A 23477-nucleotide genomic window follows, 5' to 3' on the forward strand; every position below is an offset into this window, starting at 1 on the left:
GATGCGTTGGACTTAGAAAGAACCTCCTGTGCCAACGACCTGGCTGAATGACGTAATAAGGCCTAATAACAATGAAGAATAGTATGTTCCTATGGTCCCTTAGCAGCTGCCATCCTAAAGACACCTGCCAAGACTTTCAAGGAGCATTTTCTTTATGCTTGTCATTATAATGGGCTATAGGATCAATATGGTAATTGTACCTCATGCTCACCAAGTGCCTAATAAAGAAAAGTTTAAAAGAAAATGATATACACTTGGATTCTTGATTTTTAAAGCAATTCAATTTTGTGATGTAGAAGCTACGAGGTTGATTACATAGCTATTCTGTTTAGTTATTATCTTCATATTCAATCGGGCACTCTCTAACCCCGCACCCAGATGTATAAATGGGACAGTCTTTTCTGAATTGTAATCTGTGACATGGATTTGATTGATGGTACAAGAATGACTGCTTCTAAAACAACAATTCAATTCTGTTTTCAGTACCCCAACATATCCTAGATTTATTTAGGCCCCTCAAAAACACAGGATGTGAAGACACTTGGGCTGGCAGAGCAGGACTGGTGCGTGAAGAGTAATCAATGTGCTGCACCCTCCTCTTTATGAGTCAGGAATGGATTTATAGGGACATTCGACACCAACAGGTTTCATAAAATCCTAAGCGAATGTGTTCCAAGGTAGCAGATAAAGAAATTGTGGTAACCTTCTAAATAATAGAATGGCCAATCCAATAATGTGATGTCCGGTAATTAGGAGTTTATTCCAAACAAAACCCCAACATGCACGTGTGCTGAGGAACAACAACGGAATTAAAAAGTTTGCTGGTGTGCTTGTGCTGTAATTTGAATTGGAACGTAGAATGCCATCCCAAACGCCCATACAAGAGAATGAATATGACATATGCCCCTCCTTACATCCTGCAGGTGCATAAAAGGAAAATAATGTAAAGTGACGGCAAGTGTATATTCGACATTTCATAATCTGCAAACTTCATAGGGACTCTCCTCCTCCACCCACATCTTGCATTCGCCACCACAATGTCTTCCACATCCTGCTCACCTTCAACACTCCCCAGATTTCCCTCAATTCCAGCCACCGGGTCTTGTAGTTCTCCATCAGCAGGTGTAGAACTCTCAACATCAGTTTCTTCGTGATACCATCCCTCATACCTTCATTGGTATAGTTGGCCTCACACCTTTCCACTGTCATGTTGTCCACTACCCGATACAAGGGAATCCTGTCCAAACTCCATCTCTTTCATCACTCGTCACAATATGTTTGCTCCCAACTTTAATTACTCTTATAGGATCAAAAAAATGCCAACACCCTTTTTGATACGTACTAAATTACCAACAGACACCCGACCCCTACAACTGGGAACACTACGTGTAAAAAGAGACCCTTCTTCTTCACATAATCACTGAGGGCACATTTGAGAGCACATAAACCTGCCTCATCCTTTCAAAAGGAGAAACCCCTGTTAGAACATGTGGGGTATCCCTATACACATTTAACACTTCTTGCACACAATCCTTCCATGCCATGCCATTTTCAAAGGCCAAATGAATTGTCTCCTTGATAATGCCATTTACTCTTTTGACTAAACCATTTGCCTTAGGGTTATATAGTGCTGTTCGACGATTCTCAATATGATGATTCTCCAAATATCTACATATTTCAGAAGATAACACTCTCTTGAAAAAAGGTTTTTTCATGAAATTTAAGACACATTTAGTGGATATTGTAGGACCAAATTCAACTTCGAACCATCTTGATGCATAGTCTACCATGACAACAGCAAATCTACAATCTGATCCCAACCTGATACATTCTGGTTTCACCATCACCGTCTTGTGGCCAATGCTGGATTTGACTTTCATGGACTTCTTTGATTCACAGTGCGTCACTCTTTCTCATGGTGGCCCTGAATCATGCTGTTCCCATCTTCATCTTGTATCCAGGCTTGCAACGTTATGTGTTACTACTCACTTCTGCAATTGTATTCACTCTCTCCTCTTGCTTCTCCACTCTTTTTGACTGCTTACTCTCTGTTCTCTCCTCCTCTCCCTTTCTCCCTTTTCCTATCTCCTCCCGTCCTCCCCTTACTTTCTTCTATGCACTTACTCTATCAGAATTCTCCCTGGACCTAGTATGATAGCAACCTCATCTGTCTCCTCCCCACCCATTCGTGTTTTTTCCTCCTCCCAAACCCCTTCAGCACTATCTGAAATGTCGTCAGGCCTATTACAATAGTCACTTGTTTGTTCCTACCCTACCTTTATGCACCCCACTCCGTCTCCTTTTGTTTTCTCCGGCTCTACCAGAAATGTTGTCAGGCCTCGTACGGTAGTGGCCTGTCCATTTCCATTTCATTCCCACTCTCCCCCTCCCTTCCTAATCTATGTCTTAGCTCTTGCACTATCTGAAATGTCGTCAGGCCGAGTACAATAGTTAATTTCACATCCTTACTGTTCATGGCCTGTATTTTCCCTTGTTCCCACCCTTGCCTTGAATAGCTGTCAACTATCATATCATATCAGTATACTCATAGGGTCCATAAAGTCAATGGCAACTTTCTCCCGTGCTCATTCTGGGATCTCCACACTTCCCTTTTTTCAGAGACTTGTCAATAGAGGAACGTGGAACACAACAACCCACTTCTCTCTCAACCATCGAGTCCATGCTTGGCCACGATAAATGTGCCCTCGACCTCCTTTTGGTCATGCTCTTGCCTAAATGTCCTGCATGAGCACGTTTGACAAGTTCACTACATAAAGGCAAAGGGGGAATGAACTGCTCACTGCTCATCAAACCCCACTGTGAGTTACACAACTCCTCCCTTATTTTGGAAAAAGGGGAACCAACCCCCTCACCCAAGTTCCACCCATGATCTGTCACATTATGGCATTCTTCAAGTCAGAATCCTCTTCAATGCATTTTAACCACGAATCCTTTGAAAATGCATCTTTTACCATGCTCCCCACCTGGGCATTCCATTCCTCTCCAATTTCATCATTGATCATTACACCCTTGCTTTGGGATCTAGACAAACATTCTGCTACCGGGTTGCAACTTCCCGGAACAAATGTAACATCAAAATTGAAACCTTGGAGGGCCGACAACCACCTTGCAATCCTAGGGGCAGCTAAACCAGATCCTCAAGTGGTGCACAAATGAGCTAACACTTTGTCATCACTCCAGATAGTATATAGAATGCCCCACAAATACTTTTTAAAATAGTTTGATGCCCAATAACACATCAAGCTTTCTCTTTCAATGGTAGAATATCCCAATTCTACTGGAGACAAAGACCATGAAAACATTGCCATCTAAAAAAACTGGAACATTATCTTCAAAGGCGATCTTTAAGAAATACCTGTTGCAGGTTCAGGCACATAAAAACATTGGCAAAAGCAATTCTATTCTAAATTCTTCTACACAGGGCTCTACTGATGACTCAGTTGAGATTGTCACTAAAATGAACAATACTGGTACTGCATCTACCAAGATTCCATCTGATCATACATGCAAACATCAAGATGATTATCCTACTGTTCCAGCGGGAACCTCACAACAGACTCGTGAAATGCACAGAAAAGAGATTAGACATGCTGTCGATGCCTACATGACAGCCCAACCCTCTCAGAAATATCTCACTTACTGTGACTCTGAGCAAAGGTCCCACCAACAAGAGCATCATCCACAGCAATTGGAAAACACATCAGCATCTTCATATGTAGCTCCCCGAAACCTAGATGAATCTCAGGGATGTGTCATGCCACAAGCTCCCTCACAACCCATAGCTATAATGGAGCCACAGCTTGATAAAGTGCATAAATCGCTGTCAATTGCACCAAATGTAACGAGCTCAACTTCTGAACCTCGGAATTTGAGTATAATATCAACGTTAGCTTCAGAAATCTATCGCCTAATAGAAACCGCTATTGCAAAATCAACCGTTTTGAAAGACCAGGGAGCTTCAGCTACCAATGTTACTCAATTAATTGGATCCCAGCTAAAAAGCCTTCAACGGTGAATGTGAAACGACCAGCTTTGCACTAATTAGTTCTGTTGTGTCGTTCATCTCCCTGTGTCCAATATGACTTGAATCGAAAGTCCACCTTGACAATTCTCTCTGAAATATCTGAGTTGGAGGACATTAATTCTGTTGACATTCAATTGGTTGAATTTAAGGATCCTCAAGTCCTCTCATCGGTCAGACTATGGATAAACTCGAGAGTTGTTCTCAATACCATTTGGCTAGCGAAAAATCAGCTGTATGAAATGGGATTTATCATAAATGTGAATAATTCAATATCTTAAGTCACATTGCCTAAACCTCTATAACATCCTTCATTGTGTGTGTCTAGTACAGAGTGTGATAGCTTAAACAATGCTGGTTTGAATTTGCAAGAATCTAATGCAAGGAAACCTTGGAAGTGTCAAACCATGCATTAACTAGCAACCCTACGGAGCAAAACACAATCTCTCTCATTAGTTGGAACACGAGAGGATTCCATCATTTAATAAATAGTTGAAATTCAAACTTGGGAAATGCTGATATAGCAATGTTTCAAGAGACATCTCTTATCACAGCTCCAACTTGGGACAGATATGATGTCTATTTGAATCCAGCTCAAAAATCAAATTATGGTAGACCTACTTCTGGGCTTCTAATAGCCATGAGACAAAATTCATCTTTTAAATCAGAGAATTGGATATCTCCTAATCCTTTTCTGCAAATGGTAAAATTATAAATAAGCACCGTAACATATGCTTTAATAAACACTTATTGGACTCCTGTCGGTATCTCCTATAACATCTTCATGAGAGATGTGGCACGCTTATTGGATTTAGCATGTCTAGATAACACCATATCCTGTATCATTATAGCAGGGGATCTCAACTTACATTGTCTAGGGAAATTCGTGCATACTACTAGACTCAGAGCTTGGAACCATTTTGTTAAATCACAAAACTTACAAATGTTAAACGGCACATTCATATATGATATACCCCCTCACCCAACATGGCATGGAGGTGAGGCAACAGCAAATATCGATTATATCTATGTCAATCAGGAGATGATTGCTGATGTCACAACATTTTGTATTCAGTCTACGGCCCTGAGTGACCATAATTGTTTAATAATGAATTGGCAGGTAAAAGAATTATCGATTGACTCTAGAAATACATGTCCGGCTAATCTTGTAACAGTTAACACTGGAGGCAATAGATTGAGATGGAGTGAAATCTCCTTAAAAAGATTCAATCCTTTTTATGCTCTAGAGTTAACCAAAATAAGCGAAAACCAGCATGATGAAATTTGATATCATGATCTAATGCAATTATTTCAATTCAAAAGGACAAAACAAAAGGTCAACAGGGTTCAGACCTTACATGTGTGTAACAAGGAAGTAGAAATAGCAAAAACTATGTTTTGCTCGAAAAAACACCAAGCAATAAAACCTCTGCTTTATATTAGAGGAATAGTATTAACCAAGATTAAAACAAGGCATAAAAATTGGTTACAACATCATAAAGCTTCCTTATATCAAAATGATGGTGCAACCATGTTAAGTGCCTTGGCAGGGAAGAACACAGCACAGATATGGGCCATCAGCAATCAATCTAGTGCAGGACATCAAATTATGTATCAATCTAACAATGTGTCAGAATTTGACTGGATCAAATATTATACAAATCTTTATCAGCCGCCAGCATCCGAACATCATATTAACCCAGTGCAAATTGCTGACAACTTTTGCTTAACTTTTGATAAGGAAGACATTGGGCCTCATTATAACTCACCCGGTATGGAAACAACGGTGGCGGTAAACCCGCCGCCACCGTTGTTTCCATGCCGGGCGATCACAACTCCTGCAGGTGGAGGCGTCAAGCCCGCCAGGTCTGGCCTGGCGGGTTGAACACCGCCCACCTGCAGGCGGACGAGGAAACACCGGCACCATCACGAGATGGTGCCGGTGTTTCCATGATCCCCATCCTCATTGAGTCCTATGGGACTCAATGGGAATGGGGATTAACACAATTCCGCCTCCGGAATTCCCGGGACACCGGGGTGGTAATGCCCCGGTAATTCCGGGAGTCATGGAGGATGAATGGTAATACGAGTCCGGTGGTAACCAGGCGGTTTTACCGCCTCGGTTACCGCCGGACTCATAATGAGGGCCATTGAGTACTATATAAATAGAGCAAGCCAGTCGAGAGCCCCTGGGCCAGATGGCTTATCTAATTATATGTTAAAACAATATCCTAAATTATGGTCAGAAATACTATATAATATGTTCTCTAATACCATTCAGACACAGAAAATTCCCAAGTCTTGGAAACATTCGATCATCCTCCCAATTTACAAAAAGGGGGATAGATCTAATCCAGAAAACTACAGGCCCATTGCCCTCTTGGATGCCCCGGGGAAAATATTCAATCGAATTGTTCTCAGGGACTTAAACAGATGGGCAACAGATCTAGGGAAAAGAGATCCATTCCAATCAGGCTTTGTCTCTGGACGGGGCACCTCTCCAAACATCATGACACTAAACATGTTAAGATCTCAATTTGCCATCCGGAATCAACCACTGTATCTTGCATTTGTTGACTTCCGGGTGGCTTTTGATTCTGTTGACCGTGAGCTACTCTACCAAAAAATGGCTCACTATGGTTGTCCACTATCTTTAATCTCTATAATCAAACAACTGCATACTAAGACAACATTACAAGTTCGACTAACAATTGAAGGGTTCCTATCTGCATTTATTTCCACAGAGCGAGGGCTCAAACAGGGCTGCATCTTGGCTTACTTTTTGTTTAATCTTTTCATTCTTGATTTAGGTGAACAGTTAACAAATGTCGTAAATGATGCGCCAAAATTGGGTAGTCAGCATATAGCATGGATGTTATATACGGATGATATAATTTTGTTCCAGTGGATTACAAAATCTATTGAACACCTTATCCACATATTCAATAGAAAACAATGTAGTCATTAATTTGGAAAAGACCCAGGTTGTTACATGTCGTCGAAACAGGACTACCTTCCAGAAGAGCTTTAGATGGCACCTGCAAAATGTGGCATTATTGAATGTTTCTGAATATAAATATCTGGGTTCAATGGTATATAACGTTTTATCTGATTCAGATTACATCACAACACTGAATCTTAAACTGCAAACCCTTAAATCACAGGCAAACATTTTGGCATTTAAATATGGTAAATTCCCATGTAAACATATCATGATGTTTCATCAAGCCAAAGTGGTACCAATCATGTTGTATGGAGCTGAAACCAAGTTACCAATGAAGCATTACATCTGGGAATTATGTGAAGCACGATTTTGGAAATCGGAGTTGAATTTACTAAAGTGCACTCCACTACCAATAATTCGATTTGAACTGGGCCTAGTATCACTATCTGCACAATTATTATGGAAAATGTGTAATTTATTACTAAGTGTTTATTAGGTCTCGAGAAGAATAACATCTTAAGCAAAGTTGCATATCATCTTGTCAACTCTGCACATACGTTCCCATTTCAATGGCGAAGTTATGTATTGGATGCGCTATCGGATGCGTGTATATCAATAGAGACCCTGTTAGAGAATCCAGATCGTGCAACATTGATATTATTCCAGCATGATTGGATTTGTAATAGAGCCAAATGTTGTACTTACAAACACTTCAATGAGCAATTATTTGGGTCTAAAAAACTCAGGGTAATTTCAGATTACTTGCTAAAGTTTCCATCACCGTATATTAGACAACGGTACATGCGATTCAGATTCAATTTACTACCAACAGCGGAAATATTGGTGAGAAGGCGGTCCCTTCCGAAAGAATTAAATCATTGTCGTTCTTGTCTTGACGTAAAATCAAAAGAAACATTACAACATCTGATTGTCAGTTGTCCCGCTTTAACATTGATGAGAAACATCAATTTTCATAAAGTATTTTGCTTGTATGCTCCAATGACCGAAAATGAAATTTAGTTTGCAATTTTTACTAGTAGAAAACTGGCAATTAGAATTGCGTTACTGCACTATCTAGACGCTGTATTGTCGATGGTTAATGTTGAGTCTAAGTAGTAATTGGGAAAACAAATCTAACAGATGTCATGTTTGGTTGTAAAGGTTGCTTTATTTCCTTTTATTATGAAATTGATATTGAATGAAGTTATCCACTGTAAACAAACCACACTAAGAAATATAGTCATTTTATTTATGTCATTAATTTGAATTATGTGTTTTACTTTTGCTATGTATGGAAAACTGTAGATATATTTTATGTTTATGTATTTGTGTGTCATGTTTGAAAGGTTGTTTATCAGCCAAAAAAAATAAACAAATAAAGACCATGAAGCAAAGGTCACAGGCACCTCCACACCTCTCCTGCACTGGGACAATACAGCACCAAAACCCATAGAACTGGCATCCACAGTAACTGTGGTATCATAAACTAGATCATACTTATAAAGGGTAGGAGCATTAGCAAGCTCAATTTCTATCTGCCTAAATGTATCCTCTTCTCTCCTGCCCCATACATACTCTCTCAGTCCCTTCAGCAAATCTCTCAACAGTGCACACTTCACGGAGAAATTCTCAATAAACATTGAATACAATTCCATAACACCTAAAAATGACCTTAGCTCATCCTTGTTTGTGGGAGACTTGATCTGCAGGATGGCATCCACCATTTCCAGTCGAGTCGCAAAACCCTTGTTAGTAAGCATGTGGCCCAGGAACTTCCCTTGTGCCTTAAACTGACACTTCTCTTTTTTATAGTCAAACCAGCCTTCTCCATCCTCCTCAAATCTTCCACCAAAGTGTCATGTGCCAGTTCACTCTTTGCCCCAACAAGATATCATCTTGGAAGCATCGGGCACCCTCCAACCCTTCCAGCAAATCTTCCATGACCTTCTGAAAAACAGATGCTGCAGAAGCTAACCCGAATGGTAATCTGTTATATTGAAAGGCTCCCATGGGAGTTATAAAAGCTGTGAGAGCTTTGCAAGAATCATGGAGGTCTACCTGGTGGTATGCAGAAGATAAATCCAAAGAGGAATACCATTTAGCTTCCTTCATTGTGGATAACATGTCTCTCTGATTAGGAAAAGTGTGTCTATTTACACGAATATTCTTATTCAGGCCATGCAGGTCTACACATAACCTAATCCTGCTATTAGGACGTTGTGTAACCACTATAGGTGATAGCCACATGCTGCTTTCTATCGGTTTAATCACCCCTTGTAAGCAAAGATTTCTCAACTCCATTTTAACCTTTCCCTCACATTTAAAGGGAGATACCTCACCTTATGCACACAAGGAGTTGCATTTTCCAATAACTGAATCGTATGCACATATCCCTTTAGTCTCGCAATGTCACTGCGAAATACTTTACTAAATCTTTTACCTATTTCCTCAATGAACTATTCAGAAACATTCCTTCCCACCATGCATACTTGCTTTTCCTTTCCAGGGCGCAGTGCTAACAACAGTTTTCCCTTATGTTTCCACCCTAATAAACAGTCTCCTTTTTTAGCCACATATACTATGCCATGTAAGTGTCTATCATCTAGTGGAATATCACACCACACAAAACACTGCAGATCCACCTCCCCCACAATGTGAACAACTTTATTAGACCAATCGTTTTTGCCAGCCTCCTAACCATTCACTCCAATTTCCTCCACAGTCAGGTTTGAACTAACCTTGCAAAACTGGGCAAAATTCCCTTCCATGCCACACTTTCCACATCTCCCTCTCATGGCTGGACATTCATTGGGATTCAAGCCATGTTTCTCAAACGCACACCGGGGACAATGCCCCTTATGGCTTCCCTGTTGAAAATGTTTACTCTTACCCCCAGGTCTGCTAGCCTTCTTTAATGCACACACCCTCGTTTTCCCCCAAAAATGTCACCACCCACCACCCACCTCTCCACTTTTCACCATCTGTACGTTTCCTTTACCATTCTTTGCATTAACTCAATACCCTTTGCAATCGAGTGCTTCAGTTACAGGGGGATTTTTAGCCTGCCACAGTCTCTCCTGAATTTTAGAGTTGGACATTTGCATCATCATTTCCTCCCTGATATATTCGTCCTCACTTCCTCTAAATTCGGATGAACACAATAATCCCCTTAAAACAGCACAAAATTGTCAACACTCTCCCCAACTCCTCGAAAAGAATGTGTACCTCTCAAATACAAAATGTACTTGCTTACCATATTGTGCCTCTAATTTCCTCATGGCTTTACCATATAAACCAACCCCCCACCTTCTTGTGCCCCACCATCTTTAATATCTGCCCATTTTTTAATTACCCTAACTGACTCAGCCCCCACACAACACATAAGGGTGGAAAAAGTCCATTGATCTGAAAACCTTTCAAAACCTGATGCCACAAAATAAAACTTTCCAATCTTCCCAAGGGATTGGAGGATCACCAGGAGTGGCCAGAAATGTGATATGATATGATATGATATGATATGATAGTTTATTTATATAGCGCCTATACACAATGTGTTTCAAAGTGCTTCAAGGAGGGAGGGGACATAGGAAAATACAGCCACATTCAGCAAAAGGTCCTTGAAACAATACAGAATGTGAAAAATAACTATCATAATAGGCCTGTCGACATTTCTGATAGTGCAAGTGCATAGAACAAGTAAGGCAAGAGGTAATGGATAGGCAGGAGAACAAAGCAAGCAGTAACATTACTATGTCTGACGACAATTTACGCAGTGCAGGTGGTAACAAGAGGTGGGGTGGGAGGGGGGGCAAGGGGACGGAGGTGGAAGGAGAACAAGGCACGCTACTGAGCAAAAATGTCGGTGACAAATTTGAAAAGCAGGGGAGGGGGGAGAGAACAAGGGGGGAGGAGGGGAGACAGACAAGCTGCTATCAAGAGTCACGGAACAGATGATAGGAGTAAGTGCTAGGAGGGGGAAGTCTGAGAGGAGGGAGAATACAGAAGGTGGGAGTAGGAAGGTAGTAGAAGAGGATGGAAGTGAGGAGGGGGAAGGGAAGGAGGCAGGAAGGGGGGTGGAACGCAGAGCAAAAGAGGGGGGGAGCAAGCAGGGTGAGGGCGCAGAGACACTCACTGAGGGGTAGGGGGGCACACAGACACTAACGGAGGGGCAGGGGGCATACAGACACTCACGGAGGGGCAGGGGGGCACACAGACACTCACGGAGGGGCGGAGGCCACGCAGACACTCACGGAGGGGCAGGGGGGGCAAACCGACACTCACGGAGGGGCAGGGGGCATACAGACACTCACGGAAGGCAGGGGGGCACACAGACACTCACGGAGGGGCAGGGGGGCACACAGACACTCACGGAAGGGCAGGGGGTGCACAGACACTAACGGAGGGGCAGGGGGGCACACAGACACTCACGGAGGGGCAGGGGGGCACACAGACACTCACGGAGGGGCAGGGGGCACACAGACACTCACGGAGGGGGAGGGAGGCACACAGACACTCACGGAGGGGCAGGGGGCGCACAGACACTCACGGAGGGGCAGGGGGGCACACAGACACTCACGGAGGGGCAGGGGGGCACACAGACACTCACGGAGGGGCAGGGGGGCACGCAGACACTCACGGAGGGGCAGGGGGCGCACAGACAATCACGGAGGGGGAGGGGGGCACGGAGACACTCACGGAGGGGCAGGGGGCGCACAGACACTCACGGAGGGGGAGGGGGGCACACAGACACTCACGGAGGGGCAGGGGGGCACACAGACACTCACGGAGGGGGAGGGGGGCACACAGACACTCACGGAGGGGCAGGGGGGCGCACAAACACTCACGGAGGGGCAGGGGGGCACACAGACACTCACGGAGGGGCAGGGGGGCACACAGACACTCACGGAGGGGCAGGGGGGCACGCAGACACTCACGGAGGGGCAGGGGGCGCACAGACACTCACGGAGGGGGAGGGGGGCACGGAGACACTCACGGAGGGTCAGGGGGCGCACAGACACTCACGGAGGGGCCGGGGGGCACACAGACACTCACGGAGGGGCAGGGGGGCACACAGACACTCACGGAGGGGCAGGGGGGCACACAGACACTCACGGAGGGGCAGGGGGCGCACAGACACTCACGGAGGGGGAGGGGGGCACGGAGACACTCACCGAGGGGCAGGGGGCGCACAGACACTCACGGAGGGGGAGGGGGGCACACAGACACTCACGGAGGGGCAGGGGGGCGCACAGACACTCACGGAGGGGCAGGGGGCACACAGACACTCACGGAGGGGCAGGGGGCACACAGACACTCACGGAGGGGCAGGGGGGCACACAGACACTCACGGAGGGGCAGGGGGGCACGCAGACACTCACGGAGGGGCAGGGGGGCACACAGACACTCACGGAGGGGCAGGGGGGCACACAGACACTCACGGAGGGGCAGGGGGCGCACAGACACTCACAGAGGGGGAGGGGGGCACACAGACACTCACAGAGGGGCAGGGGGGCGCACAGACACTCACGGAGGGGCAGGGGGGCACACAGACACTCACGGAGGGGCAGGGGGCGCACAGACACTCACGGAGGGGCAGGGGGGCACACAGACACTCACGGAGGGGCAGGGGGCACACAGACACTCACGGAGGGGCACGGGGGCGCACAGACACTCACGGAGGGGCAGCAGATAAGCAGGCTGCTCATTAACTGAGCCCCAAAAGCTGCCGGATACAATGGCAGCTACCATCCTGGGGCCAATGAGGATCCCGATAAACGGAGCCACCCGATCAAGTCGATGCATCTCACTCACGGGTAGTCCCCAGAGCACCGTAGATCTGCAGCTCTGAATCTAGGGCCTATCCTCAGGGATCATACCCGCTCGGAGTCCTGGTCGCCGCCGCACGGACTAGAGCATCCCCTAGGGGAGGCCCTCTCCCTACATAGGGTTACAAACCTCCCAGTACTGGAGTAACTTTGAGTCGTGTGTATGGACAACCTCTGCAGCGACGTGAGCCACTTTGATGTTGAGAGGATCCTGAAATGCTTGGGGTGGACAGCGGGCGATATCCTGCGGAATGCTGCCGGGCCTTAATTCCTGAAAGGCTGTGAAAATACACAGAGCAAACCAAGGGTGAAATTCTCAAAAGCACTTGGAACCATGGTTGTCACATTTGCGTTTCTATCCCCCAAACATGGATACAAATGCTTTTATTTTATTTTCACATTCTGGTTGGCATTGTCAACATGGACACAAAGGTCCTCATTACAAGTTTGCGGTCCGGAATTAAGGGTGCCGGTAGAACCGTACCGGCACTGTTTTCCGGACCGGCAAACTACGAGTTCCAAGGGCGGGTACCGTCCTGCCCGCAGAGATGCACACAAACACCGGCACCATTACGACATGGTGCCGGTGTTTCTGCGGTCCCCATGATTTACAGAATTGCCAGCGCCGGATTTACCAGACCACCGGGGCTGTAATGCCCCGGTAATTCCAGTAATTCTGGCAAGTCTGGTGCCGGTTATTCAGGTCCGGCAGCAACCTACCACTTTTACCGGCACGGCTACCGCCGTACTCGTAATGAGCCTCAATGTGATTAACAGCTGGGAGTCTGTCCCTTTTAAACACTAGCTCCTGGGAGTATGCAAGGCACTGGCCAGTGGCAAGGAGAGTTGTCCGGTTACACTAAAAGCATGACCAACATGATGAAAGGCAGATCGAAAGCTCCAGAGGTAAGGAGTCCGCTACTATAAACACCTCACTAGCCGAGAGCATGCAGCAATCTAACTGTACTATTGATCAGAGCTTAGACCTTTGCTTGAAACTCTGACTGCCAAAGTGGGCCCAAGCAGTACAGGGGATCGATGTCACTGAAAAGGTGGTGCAGTGACTGGAGATAGAGGTACCAGATATGAAGCATACATTGAACGTACTAGATGCTCAAAATTAAGACCTTTGCAACAGGTTGCATCAAAACTACTTTCTGGGCCTGCTTAAAATTACGCCATCGGGGGCACTCGAGTTGTAAAGATGTTACCGGATCTGCTTAGAAAACGAAACTTTACTCAACACTTTCAAAGTGAGAGAGCACATTGGTCACTGGTTCCTCACCCTGCTCCTGTCCTTGCACCACAACCAATAATTCTCAGAATTTCTAATCATATAGATAATAAACGTATACGCCTGTTTCATCTGGAAATGGAGGACCCTGCAATATCAGGCTTAAAAAATATTAATATTCCCTGATTATAGTCCATTGGTACAGCAATGGCTGTAAAATATTAAGGGAGAAAAGAGCACAGTATTCTATGAAGTTCCCTGCTGGGTTTAAGACTCTCTATAATGGTAAGGTTACTTTTTTCTGCACTATGATATGATATGATATGGCATTTGTAACGCGCCTATACACAAGTGTTTCAAGGCGCGACGAGGCAGGGAGGGGGGAACAGGCGGAAAGACAGACAACGGTCCTACTAGGCCAGGTGTCATTCAGATCATGCAAGTGCAGGGGTAGGGGGAAGGGAAAAAGTGCAAGGGGAAGGGGAGAGGGGGAAGTGCTGAACAGGGTAAGTAGAATAACAAATAAATAAATAAATAGGGCCAGCTGGTGGCAAGTGCAAGGTAAGTGCAGACAAGTGCTGGGGGGGGGGCTGTAGGGATGCAGAGACAGTCCCGCAGTGCAGGGGTTGCCAAGGAGGCAGTGCAAGTGGAGAGTGGCTGGGCCAAGGACCGAGGTCGGTGAGAGTGGCCCAGGTGCAGGTTCAGTGCAGATTCAGTGAAGAATTTAGCTGGGGAGAGGGAGAGAGAAAGCAGAAGCGAAGAGGAAGGTTTTGAGGTGCTTCCGGAACCGAAGATGGTTCTCCTCAAGTTTCAGGGAGGCAGGAAGGCTGTTCCAGAGGGAGGCCCCTGCCGCAGAGAGAGATCTACCCCCAGCTTGTTGCTTCGAGAAGCGGCTGACCCTGAGGGAGTTGGAGACAGATGAGCGAAGGGCTCGGGAAGGAAGGTATTTAGGAAAAGAGAGTTGAAGGTATTTAGGCCCCAGGTCCCAGAAGGCCTTGTGGACAATGCAGAGGGTTTTGAACTTAATCCTCGCAGCCACAGGGAGCCAGTGTAGAGATTTCAGTCCTGGGGAGATACGGTCCCTGGGCTTGAGGCCAAGGACAAGTCTCGCAGTACTGTTCTGGATGAGTTGCAGAGGGCGGAGAGTGGAGGCAGGCAGATTAAGATAGAGGCTGTTACAGTAGTCCAGCTTTGAGAGAACCAGGGCTCGGGAGACCGTGAGCTTCTGGGGGAAGGAGAGGAAGGGAAGAATACCTCTGAGGAGGTGCAGCTGGTAGTGTGACTTCTTAGAGACGTCAGATGTATGAGGAGAGAAGGAGAGTGTGGAGTCGAAGATGACCCCGAGGTTTTTTGCCTTGCAAGTAGGAGCAGGAAGCGGGCCAAGAGAGGCTGGCTTCACTAGAAAACACAATGCCATTCATCCCTTCTAACATCAATTGGTCCAGCCCACTTCTTTGAAAATGATTTTTTTATCTTCTAAATGTTCGGCTTGGCACTTCCGTTATGTGGTTTTGCTCAGCTATCGCATCATCACCCTGGGACCAGGGCTCATTGCCACTCACTCACAGCATTGAAACGATGACTCTCTTTTAATGATTGCTTCAGCTCTATTTTACTTGGTTAATGGTTATAACTCATATTCCAGTTGCCTTGCAGAGAAGGGCAGATGATGGCTGCTTGCATGATTTATTTTCATGTCACCCTTTGAATATATAAATGGCACACATTCATTTTAATGTCATGCTGTTGCAGAGGAAAGATATGTTACCGGCTATACCCCTGCCGGTACTGCAGCACGCAAAGTTGATGGTCGTGGCATCGGACCCCTCCCTGTTCACAACAGACTAATGCCAGAGCAAGTACAATATTGATTTATGAAGGTTAATCTCTGTTGCAAACACCTTAGGCTGAACAATGTTTGTGATCATGGATATCGTTTCTGGCCCCACCTACAGCTTTGCCTCTTTTATGATCCTCTGATGGAAGTAAAGTTTTAAGCTGTGAAGCTTTTGTCACACTTTGTGCACTTGTGCAGTCTTTACCCCATGTGTGATCAATGATTTCCCCTTAGTTATGGAGCCCACTTAAAGGGCACCCAAGGGGGGCTTGCTAGCATGAATCCTTTGATGACTCCTCAAGGAAGAGGGGTTAGCAAATCTTTTCTCACACTCTATACACTGGTATGGTTTCCCTCCAGTGTGGGATCTCTAATGAAACCTCAGTGTAGATGTCCGAGTAAAGTGCTTACCACATTCCATGCACCCATAAAGCTTCTCCCCAGTATGGGTCCGTTGATGCCTGCTCAATGATGAAGGATAAGTGAATCTGTTCTCACACTCTGTACACTGGTATGATTTGTTTCCGGTGTGGGATCTTTGATGACATATCTGGCTTGATGCTTGATCAAAGTGCCTACTGCATTCCTTGCACTCATAGGGTTGCACCCCTGTATGGATCCTGTGATGCCAGTGCAGACTCAAGCTACAAGTGAAGCTTTTCTTACACTCTATACACTGGTAGGGTTGCCCCCCAGTATGGCTTGTCTGATGGCGGCACAGATTTGAATGGTGAGCAAAGCTTTTCTGGCACTCTGGGCATTGATATGGCTTCTCCTCTGTATGGATTCTTTGATGTTGGTGCAGACCAGAGCTATAAGTGAAGCTTTTCTCACACTCTGAGCACTGGTATGGCCGCTCACCAGTATGGATCCTCTGATGCTGCTGCAGATTTGAGCTCTGAGTGAAACTTTTCTCACACTCAGAGCAGTTAAAAGGTCTTTCACCTGTGTGGGATCTCTGATGCACCCTCAGGTGTGATTCACAAGTAAAGCGCTTATCACATTCTGTGCACTCGTAGGACTTCTCCCCAGCATGAATTGTTTGATGGCTGCTCGTTCTCTGTTGAAAGAAGCAGAGGTTCCATGTATTATTGTACGTCATGGCAGATTACATCATTATTGTACAACATTCTGCGGCCTAAAATCAATAGGCCTAATGCAGAGCAGTAAGAACAAACACAAATGGACCAGTAAGATATGGAACAGCGCATCTTATACATTTATCTTTTTAAATATATCAATAAATGTCACTCTTTAAATTCAAATTAATTTTATTTTCATACACAAATATAAAATGTCAATTCATAAAACATATATCAAAAACATTTCTCAAAATTCAACTCACATACATTCAATCCTACCAACCATTCAATATCACTTTCTTAAAAAAATATACATATCACACCTTTCTCCTTGACCACTTGGTCAACAATCTATCTTGTTTCACTGTGAAATGCCCTCCACCTGACTCTCAGATGGTTCGATCTGTGTATAATCAATTGCACAGATGTAAATGTCTACACATGTTTCGATTGTCTTGTTTGGGCTTCAACCACAATGGGGAATTCAATCATTCCCGTTTAACCGAGTAGGGTGAGCTACACCACCTAAAAAATACAATAAAAACCATTAACAATTGAACCATTCCCTCATCATTGATTTGTTACTGTTAATGTAAAAGAACATGATTCTAACAAGTAATCATTAAATCAACATTTCTGAATGTTGTATCATTACATTACAGAAATGCTGATATTTGGATTAATCCTATTCGCACCTCTGTGTGGAGATCTGCACATCTACACCCACCCCAGGGATGCAAAGAAACACAAGAGGAGAACCTTGTCAATTAGGGTTTAACTTTATAGTCTAAATTAGTGAAATACTTACTCAAAAATGTAAAGCACAACGTTTCTGATGTCACTATCCGGTATTTAGGACGTATCGTTAATTCGTTGAGAAGGGTTCTTCATAACCAAGTTCAATATCTGCAATCTTTACACCGATGTATTGGTACATCATCTCATCAAGTCCTAGTTAATGTCCTACAAGGAAGAGAGCATATATTATACTATGTATCCAGGAAAACCTTGAGGATAACCAACAGCCTTATTGTAGCCTGATACTTACATCCACATTAATCCTCGTGGGTCCATATATTTAGAAATGTCCCAGATTAGGTGTCTACTTTCACAACGTTTCTTCCGTATCATTACGCCGCTATGGTCTCCCTGTTGTAACATAACAAGGGGTATCATAAACTATAGCCATCTCTTTAGATTCCAAATTCTAGCAACATTCTCATGTGATGCCATCTCTATGTGTTGCTGCCATATTATTCACTGTTAGTTAGGTATTCACTGTTATTATCAACCCCACTCTTTCTATTAATCATTTGAATATCAGGCCCGCTGGATGGGCTTGGGGAATTCGATTATCCCACAAACTTTGTATGTAACAGCGCGATTTAATACTCATACTTGTTAGCGCTATCCAAAGTGATGCGTGGAACTCTCCGTGTCCAGACATCTATTCTTACTGCATTCATTGGCCGTACCGCGTCAGTCTGTATTCACAGACTATCACTCTAAATTATTCTAATCTGCACTACATACGAGTCCCACCCAGGGTACTCACCTATAGTAGCGCAAGGATTGTATTCTCAGTCTTCTGTCTCTCTGGATATCGACTCTGTTGTTTGCTTCGTCACCGTCGCGTAAGGATTACACGATTCGCATCATCTTTTTGCTAATTTATGCAGCACAGCATGGAAATAGAAAGCGGACTGACACATAATGTTTTGGTCCTCTCTCAATTACACGCTGTATCATGGCGTTTATAGAGTTGTACTTTACCTCTGAATAGATGTTGTGGTCATATCTGGTGATATATTCCCTTCTATTTCCTATCTTCTAAATACGCACAAGGGAACCACATCATGTGCCTCTCATTAGATTCCATTCTTATTGAGTATAGTCTTGCACGTGTATCTCTGGTGGTATATTTGCATCAGTTAATGCACAGAAAGGACACACCATATCGAGATGATATTAACATTCGCAGTCTCCTATCAGATTAAATTGTCCACATCATTGTCGATCACTTTTCAGTTAGCGCCATTATCAACTACTTAGCCAGTCTTCTTAGTCCGGAGCCAAAGCCACCAAAACTTGGATAAAAATCCCTCTTTTAAATGTTTGAAATCCAGATAGATATTCATTGAAAACTATTTTGCTCACGCCTACAGCCCAAACCGCTGGATGGATTTGCACCAAACTTGCATGTGGAGTGGCAGCCTGGTCCCAAAAGCGCAGTTTTACAAATTTGGTGTAAACGCGTCCGCTGATAGGCCAATTAAACATGTGAGGTGGTCAAAACCTTTCAGATGAACGCCTTGTTGGATTCGCGGACTGCGCCAATAGTCTGTGTATATCGCAGTAAAACCATATTAAAAAACCCATTACACTTCTCAAACTAATGAGGAGGAAACAAACACCATGACCAGAAAATTACACTAATATCAGAGTTAATCATCATGAATGAATTGAATGAATTAATAAAATGAATTGTCTGTCTCGGGCCTGCTTTTTGTGCAATGCACGTGCGCCATGAGCTCAGGCCAAAACCTTCAGTAAGAGCATAGCACACGGTTAAGGTCTATATATACAGCACCTGTTTTCAATGCAGTATGCCCAGATCAAGTTCCCTGCTTAAAATTCTCACTGTCACTGAACACAAACATGGACACCAGTGACTGGCATTGGGGTTGAAGTGGGCATGAATTTATGATACGTTGCAATGGGAAAATCATTTCTGCTCGCGGCTATTGCCCAAAGTGCTGGATGGGAATGCAGCAAACTTGCACGAGGAGCATAAGCAAGGACCTGAACGCATGCTTTCACAAATCTGGCCTGTGTTTTAATTTTTCCAAAGTGTCAAAATGCATGTACAAAAAATAGTCATATAACTTTGGTGCCTGGACAGGGGGGCTGGCCCTCAGCAAGGAAACATTGCTACTCTGATTTTCTTATTGGGGAATGGGGCATGGCCAAAGCCCATGCCCCATGGATTGTGGAAGACTGGCCATGACTGCAAGCCATGATCACTGACCATTGGTCACATAATGGGGTATAGTGGACACTGGACTAGGATGCAGGCTAGGTGCAGTGGATAACAGGGGTGGTTCGGTGAGGCTGGGGTTATGGTCGAGCCTCATGCCCGAGGCAATTCAACCATAACTTGCATCCCCAGCATGTGCTGCTGGAAACGACACACAGTATGCACTGCAACAAATGTGTTTGTTAAAGGAGGCTTATGGCTCTTTCCTGTATGTAAAATAAGGAATTATTAATAACTTATATACAGTGCTGTGAAATCATGAAACATGTTCTCTAATAAAAACCTATGAAATTCACTGAAATTACTTTGTTAAAGGTACGCTATAGTTAAGCTGCACTAGCAAAAACCTATGAAATTGACTAAAGAACGTTGTTAATAGGATGTTATGTTTAAGTTGCACTAATCAAAACCTATGAAATTCATTGAAAAATCTTTCTTAAAGGGACATTATGGTTGCAAGTTAAAATCAAAAAAACCTAACGAGGGTGGTTTGATGTGGCTGTGGTCATGGTCGTGCCTCATGCCCCAGGCAATTAAACCATGACTTGCATCGGCAGCATGCGCTGCTGGAAACGACACACATCAGCATGCGCTGCAAAAAATATGTTTGTTAAAGGAGGTTTATAGCTCTTTCATAAATGTTAAAAGAGGAATTATTAATAACTTTTACACCGTGCTGTAATAAGTCCTATGTGATGTCTTAGCAGTGCATGACGGTGGCGCGAGTTATGGTTGCATAGCTTACCATAACTGGCTAATTAGGAACTTGGCTGAGGGTGCCAATTTCTTCCTTCTTGATCTAGGTCCAACTCACATTAAGGGACACACTTCGGACAGGCTCCTCACCAAAAACATGGCTACCTCCAACGTGTCCAAGCAAGAGTTTGATTGGTCGGTTCACAGTATGATTCTCTTTATGCCGACTCCCTGAATTTATCTCTGACCTAATTCTAATGTATCGATCAAACATTTGTGAAACTGCACTTTTTTTCAGTTTAATTGAAGATGGCTTCCCTGGTCCATCCAACGGACGTAGTTGGAAAAATATAGTGTTACAACACCCTAACCCACACCTGAAACAAAACGGGTCCCGAAAATTCAAATTATACTACACTACACACACTTAGGAAGTTCAGCAGTGTTGGTGCAAAGACAAATCTTTGGCCATTTCTTAATGCCGCCATAATCTTCAATTGTGTTATAAATTTGAAATAGTTCAGATTAAAACATGTTTTCACTAATGTGATTGAAGTCACTAGTAATTATAACAAGCAGATATGCAAACAATCTCTACCATACGAACCCGCTACTTCCATATGGTTACAGGAGCATAACTCCTTCTACGAAGAAAAAGTCAGTAAGATCAGACTCGGTATTAATGACAACAAATCTTGCAAAGCTACTCTTTTGATCCGAGGCATCCAAATCTGATTTAATCTCATTGTTTAATTTCCAAAACATCACAGCGATTTAAACCTAAAGAGTAGTTACCAAATGGGAAACCACTTCATGTCCTTGCATTCATGTCCAACCCACATCCTACTGGACTGCATTTAGGTACCATGATAACTTTTTGAATGAGTCTTTATCCAAAGGTTTAGTAATTACTACTCTTAAACAATCCTGGATAACTCCTGTGCTCAAGAAACCCTCTCATGACCTCGACCAATTTAGTAACTTTAGGTCCATTGCAAAGTCTCCTCTTTTTACCTAGATCGTGGACCTGGTTGCGACTTCTCAAATGCAATTCTTTAAAAAGTTGTATAAATTGCTCCATGAATGTCGTCCTGTTTCGTGCTGGGCAAAAGCAGAGACTTCATTGGTTTATGTCTGGGAACAACCTCTTTGGAATATGAACAAGCACTTATTTGTGATGCTGGTTCGTATGGAAGCGTTCAACACACTTCACATCCCCGAACCATTATTCATAGACTTGCTCTGTCGAGGGAGTGGCGAAGAAAGTCTTGAAATGGTTCAAGAATTTCCTAGGATTTAGGACCATTTGCTGGAGCTTGGAAGGCTTAACATCTGGCCCCAAAATTTTGAAATGTGGGGTCCCAGAAAGGTCAGCATTGCATCCTCAACCATTAATGTGTAAAACAAACCTCCCCAGGGCTTTTTGTCCTGCATGGGTGTGGGGTTCCACTGATATGCTATCAACAGTTGAATGCTTTTATAAACTATCCAGAGTCTGGGTTTATGATGAAAAACACCCCTGTGATATCTTCTCTGTTTTCCAGAAATGGTCTGAGCTTGAAGTGTAAAAAACGGAGATGTCAGCAATTAGCCCACACAGTATTCGGGGGACTACTTCCAACCCTCCTCCATCTCTGCAGCTTGTCTCCCAGATGTTACTGATTCTTCCTCAGATGAAGACTCCCGGTATAACCTTTGACTCCCAACTGGATGTGGCATCCAGGTAAATGCTATTGTGAGCCACTCTGGCTACTACCTTCTGCTTCTCATGCAAATTCATCCTTTTCTTTGTGAATCCCACTTGAGCATCATAGCTGTGGCCATAGAAGGTGCCAGCTTAGAATGTGGCAATGCCATGTGTATGGGTGCCCCTATAAGACTAAGTGATAGGCTTCCAGCTACTCAAAATAGTGTCACCAGAGTTGCCACGAATTCATCCTACAGGCCTCGTGCCAGTCCAATTCTGCTCAATCTTCACTGATTAACATTTGAAGCCAGAATAATGTTAAAGGTGGAAATATTGGCACAAAGGTGGGTATACAATACAGCTCTAAAACAGGTGGCAGTCAGGTAAGCGTACTGTCCAGCTGGAACTCTTCACTGCCATTCTAAGCACCCAGACCAGGTAATGCCCATCCACATTTAGGCTTATTGGTTAAATATAAGTGATGGATACCTGGCAACTGTCTCCCTTGTCATAAAGTTGGTTTTCAGCACTCGGTTGGGAATTATATCAACCTGTCCTCTATCATTTTCACTGAGACACTACTGAAGGCATACAAACTCGTTTTCTGACTTTTCTTCCTGCCACCGAGGGTCAGGTCCTCCAGGTTATGTTATATGTATTTATACAGCGCACATAAGCCCAAGGACATCTTGGCACTAAACAGTCGAGATGAGGAAGAATTGCAAAGAGGCAGCCTAGAAAAGGAGGGTCTTCAGAGAGCGCCGAAAGGCCAGATGGTTGGAGATAGCTCGGAGAGCCCAGGGCAGCTGATTCTATGCCCTTGTGGCTATTACAGAGAAGGCAAGGCCACCAATTTGTGACCGTCGAACAAGAGGTACTGATAGCAAGAGAGCAGTCTGAGAGCAGAGGGGGCGAGAGGGAACATAATGGACACATTTTTCCTGAAGGTACTCAGCTCCTAACTTATAAAAAGCTTGATGTACCAGGCACATAGATTTAAACAAAATCAGTTTCTCAATCGGAAGCCAGTGCAACTGTCTCAGAATCAGTGACATATGTGCTAGCTGGGAGGGGCGCAAGATTGCTCTGGCCG

The 23477-nt window shown here is 44.3% G+C and overlaps 1 protein-coding gene and 1 long non-coding RNA gene across 2 annotated transcripts in view; both read left to right on the forward strand.

Annotated features, from left to right (window-relative positions):
• The window catches only part of LOC138487547 (zinc finger protein 850-like), a 387415-nt gene that overhangs the window by 191668 nt on the left and 172270 nt on the right, over window positions 1-23477 (forward strand). Inside the window, exon 3 of the mRNA XM_069614030.1 lies at window positions 3284-4032. Coding sequence (XP_069470131.1) covers window positions 3284-4032 — 749 coding nt within the window. The remainder of the gene's footprint in view (window positions 1-3283; window positions 4033-23477) is intronic.
• The window catches only part of LOC138489371 (uncharacterized), a 47618-nt gene continuing 46386 nt past the window's right edge, over window positions 22246-23477 (forward strand). Inside the window, exon 1 of the long non-coding RNA XR_011274788.1 lies at window positions 22246-22420. This is a non-coding gene — a long non-coding RNA (uncharacterized lncRNA). The remainder of the gene's footprint in view (window positions 22421-23477) is intronic.

The sequence above is a fragment of the Ambystoma mexicanum genome, chromosome 9 (genome assembly GCF_040938575.1).
Source record: "Ambystoma mexicanum isolate Mex_15411 chromosome 9, UKY_AmexF1_1, whole genome shotgun sequence".
NCBI classification, from domain to species: Eukaryota; Metazoa; Chordata; class Amphibia; order Caudata; family Ambystomatidae; genus Ambystoma; species Ambystoma mexicanum.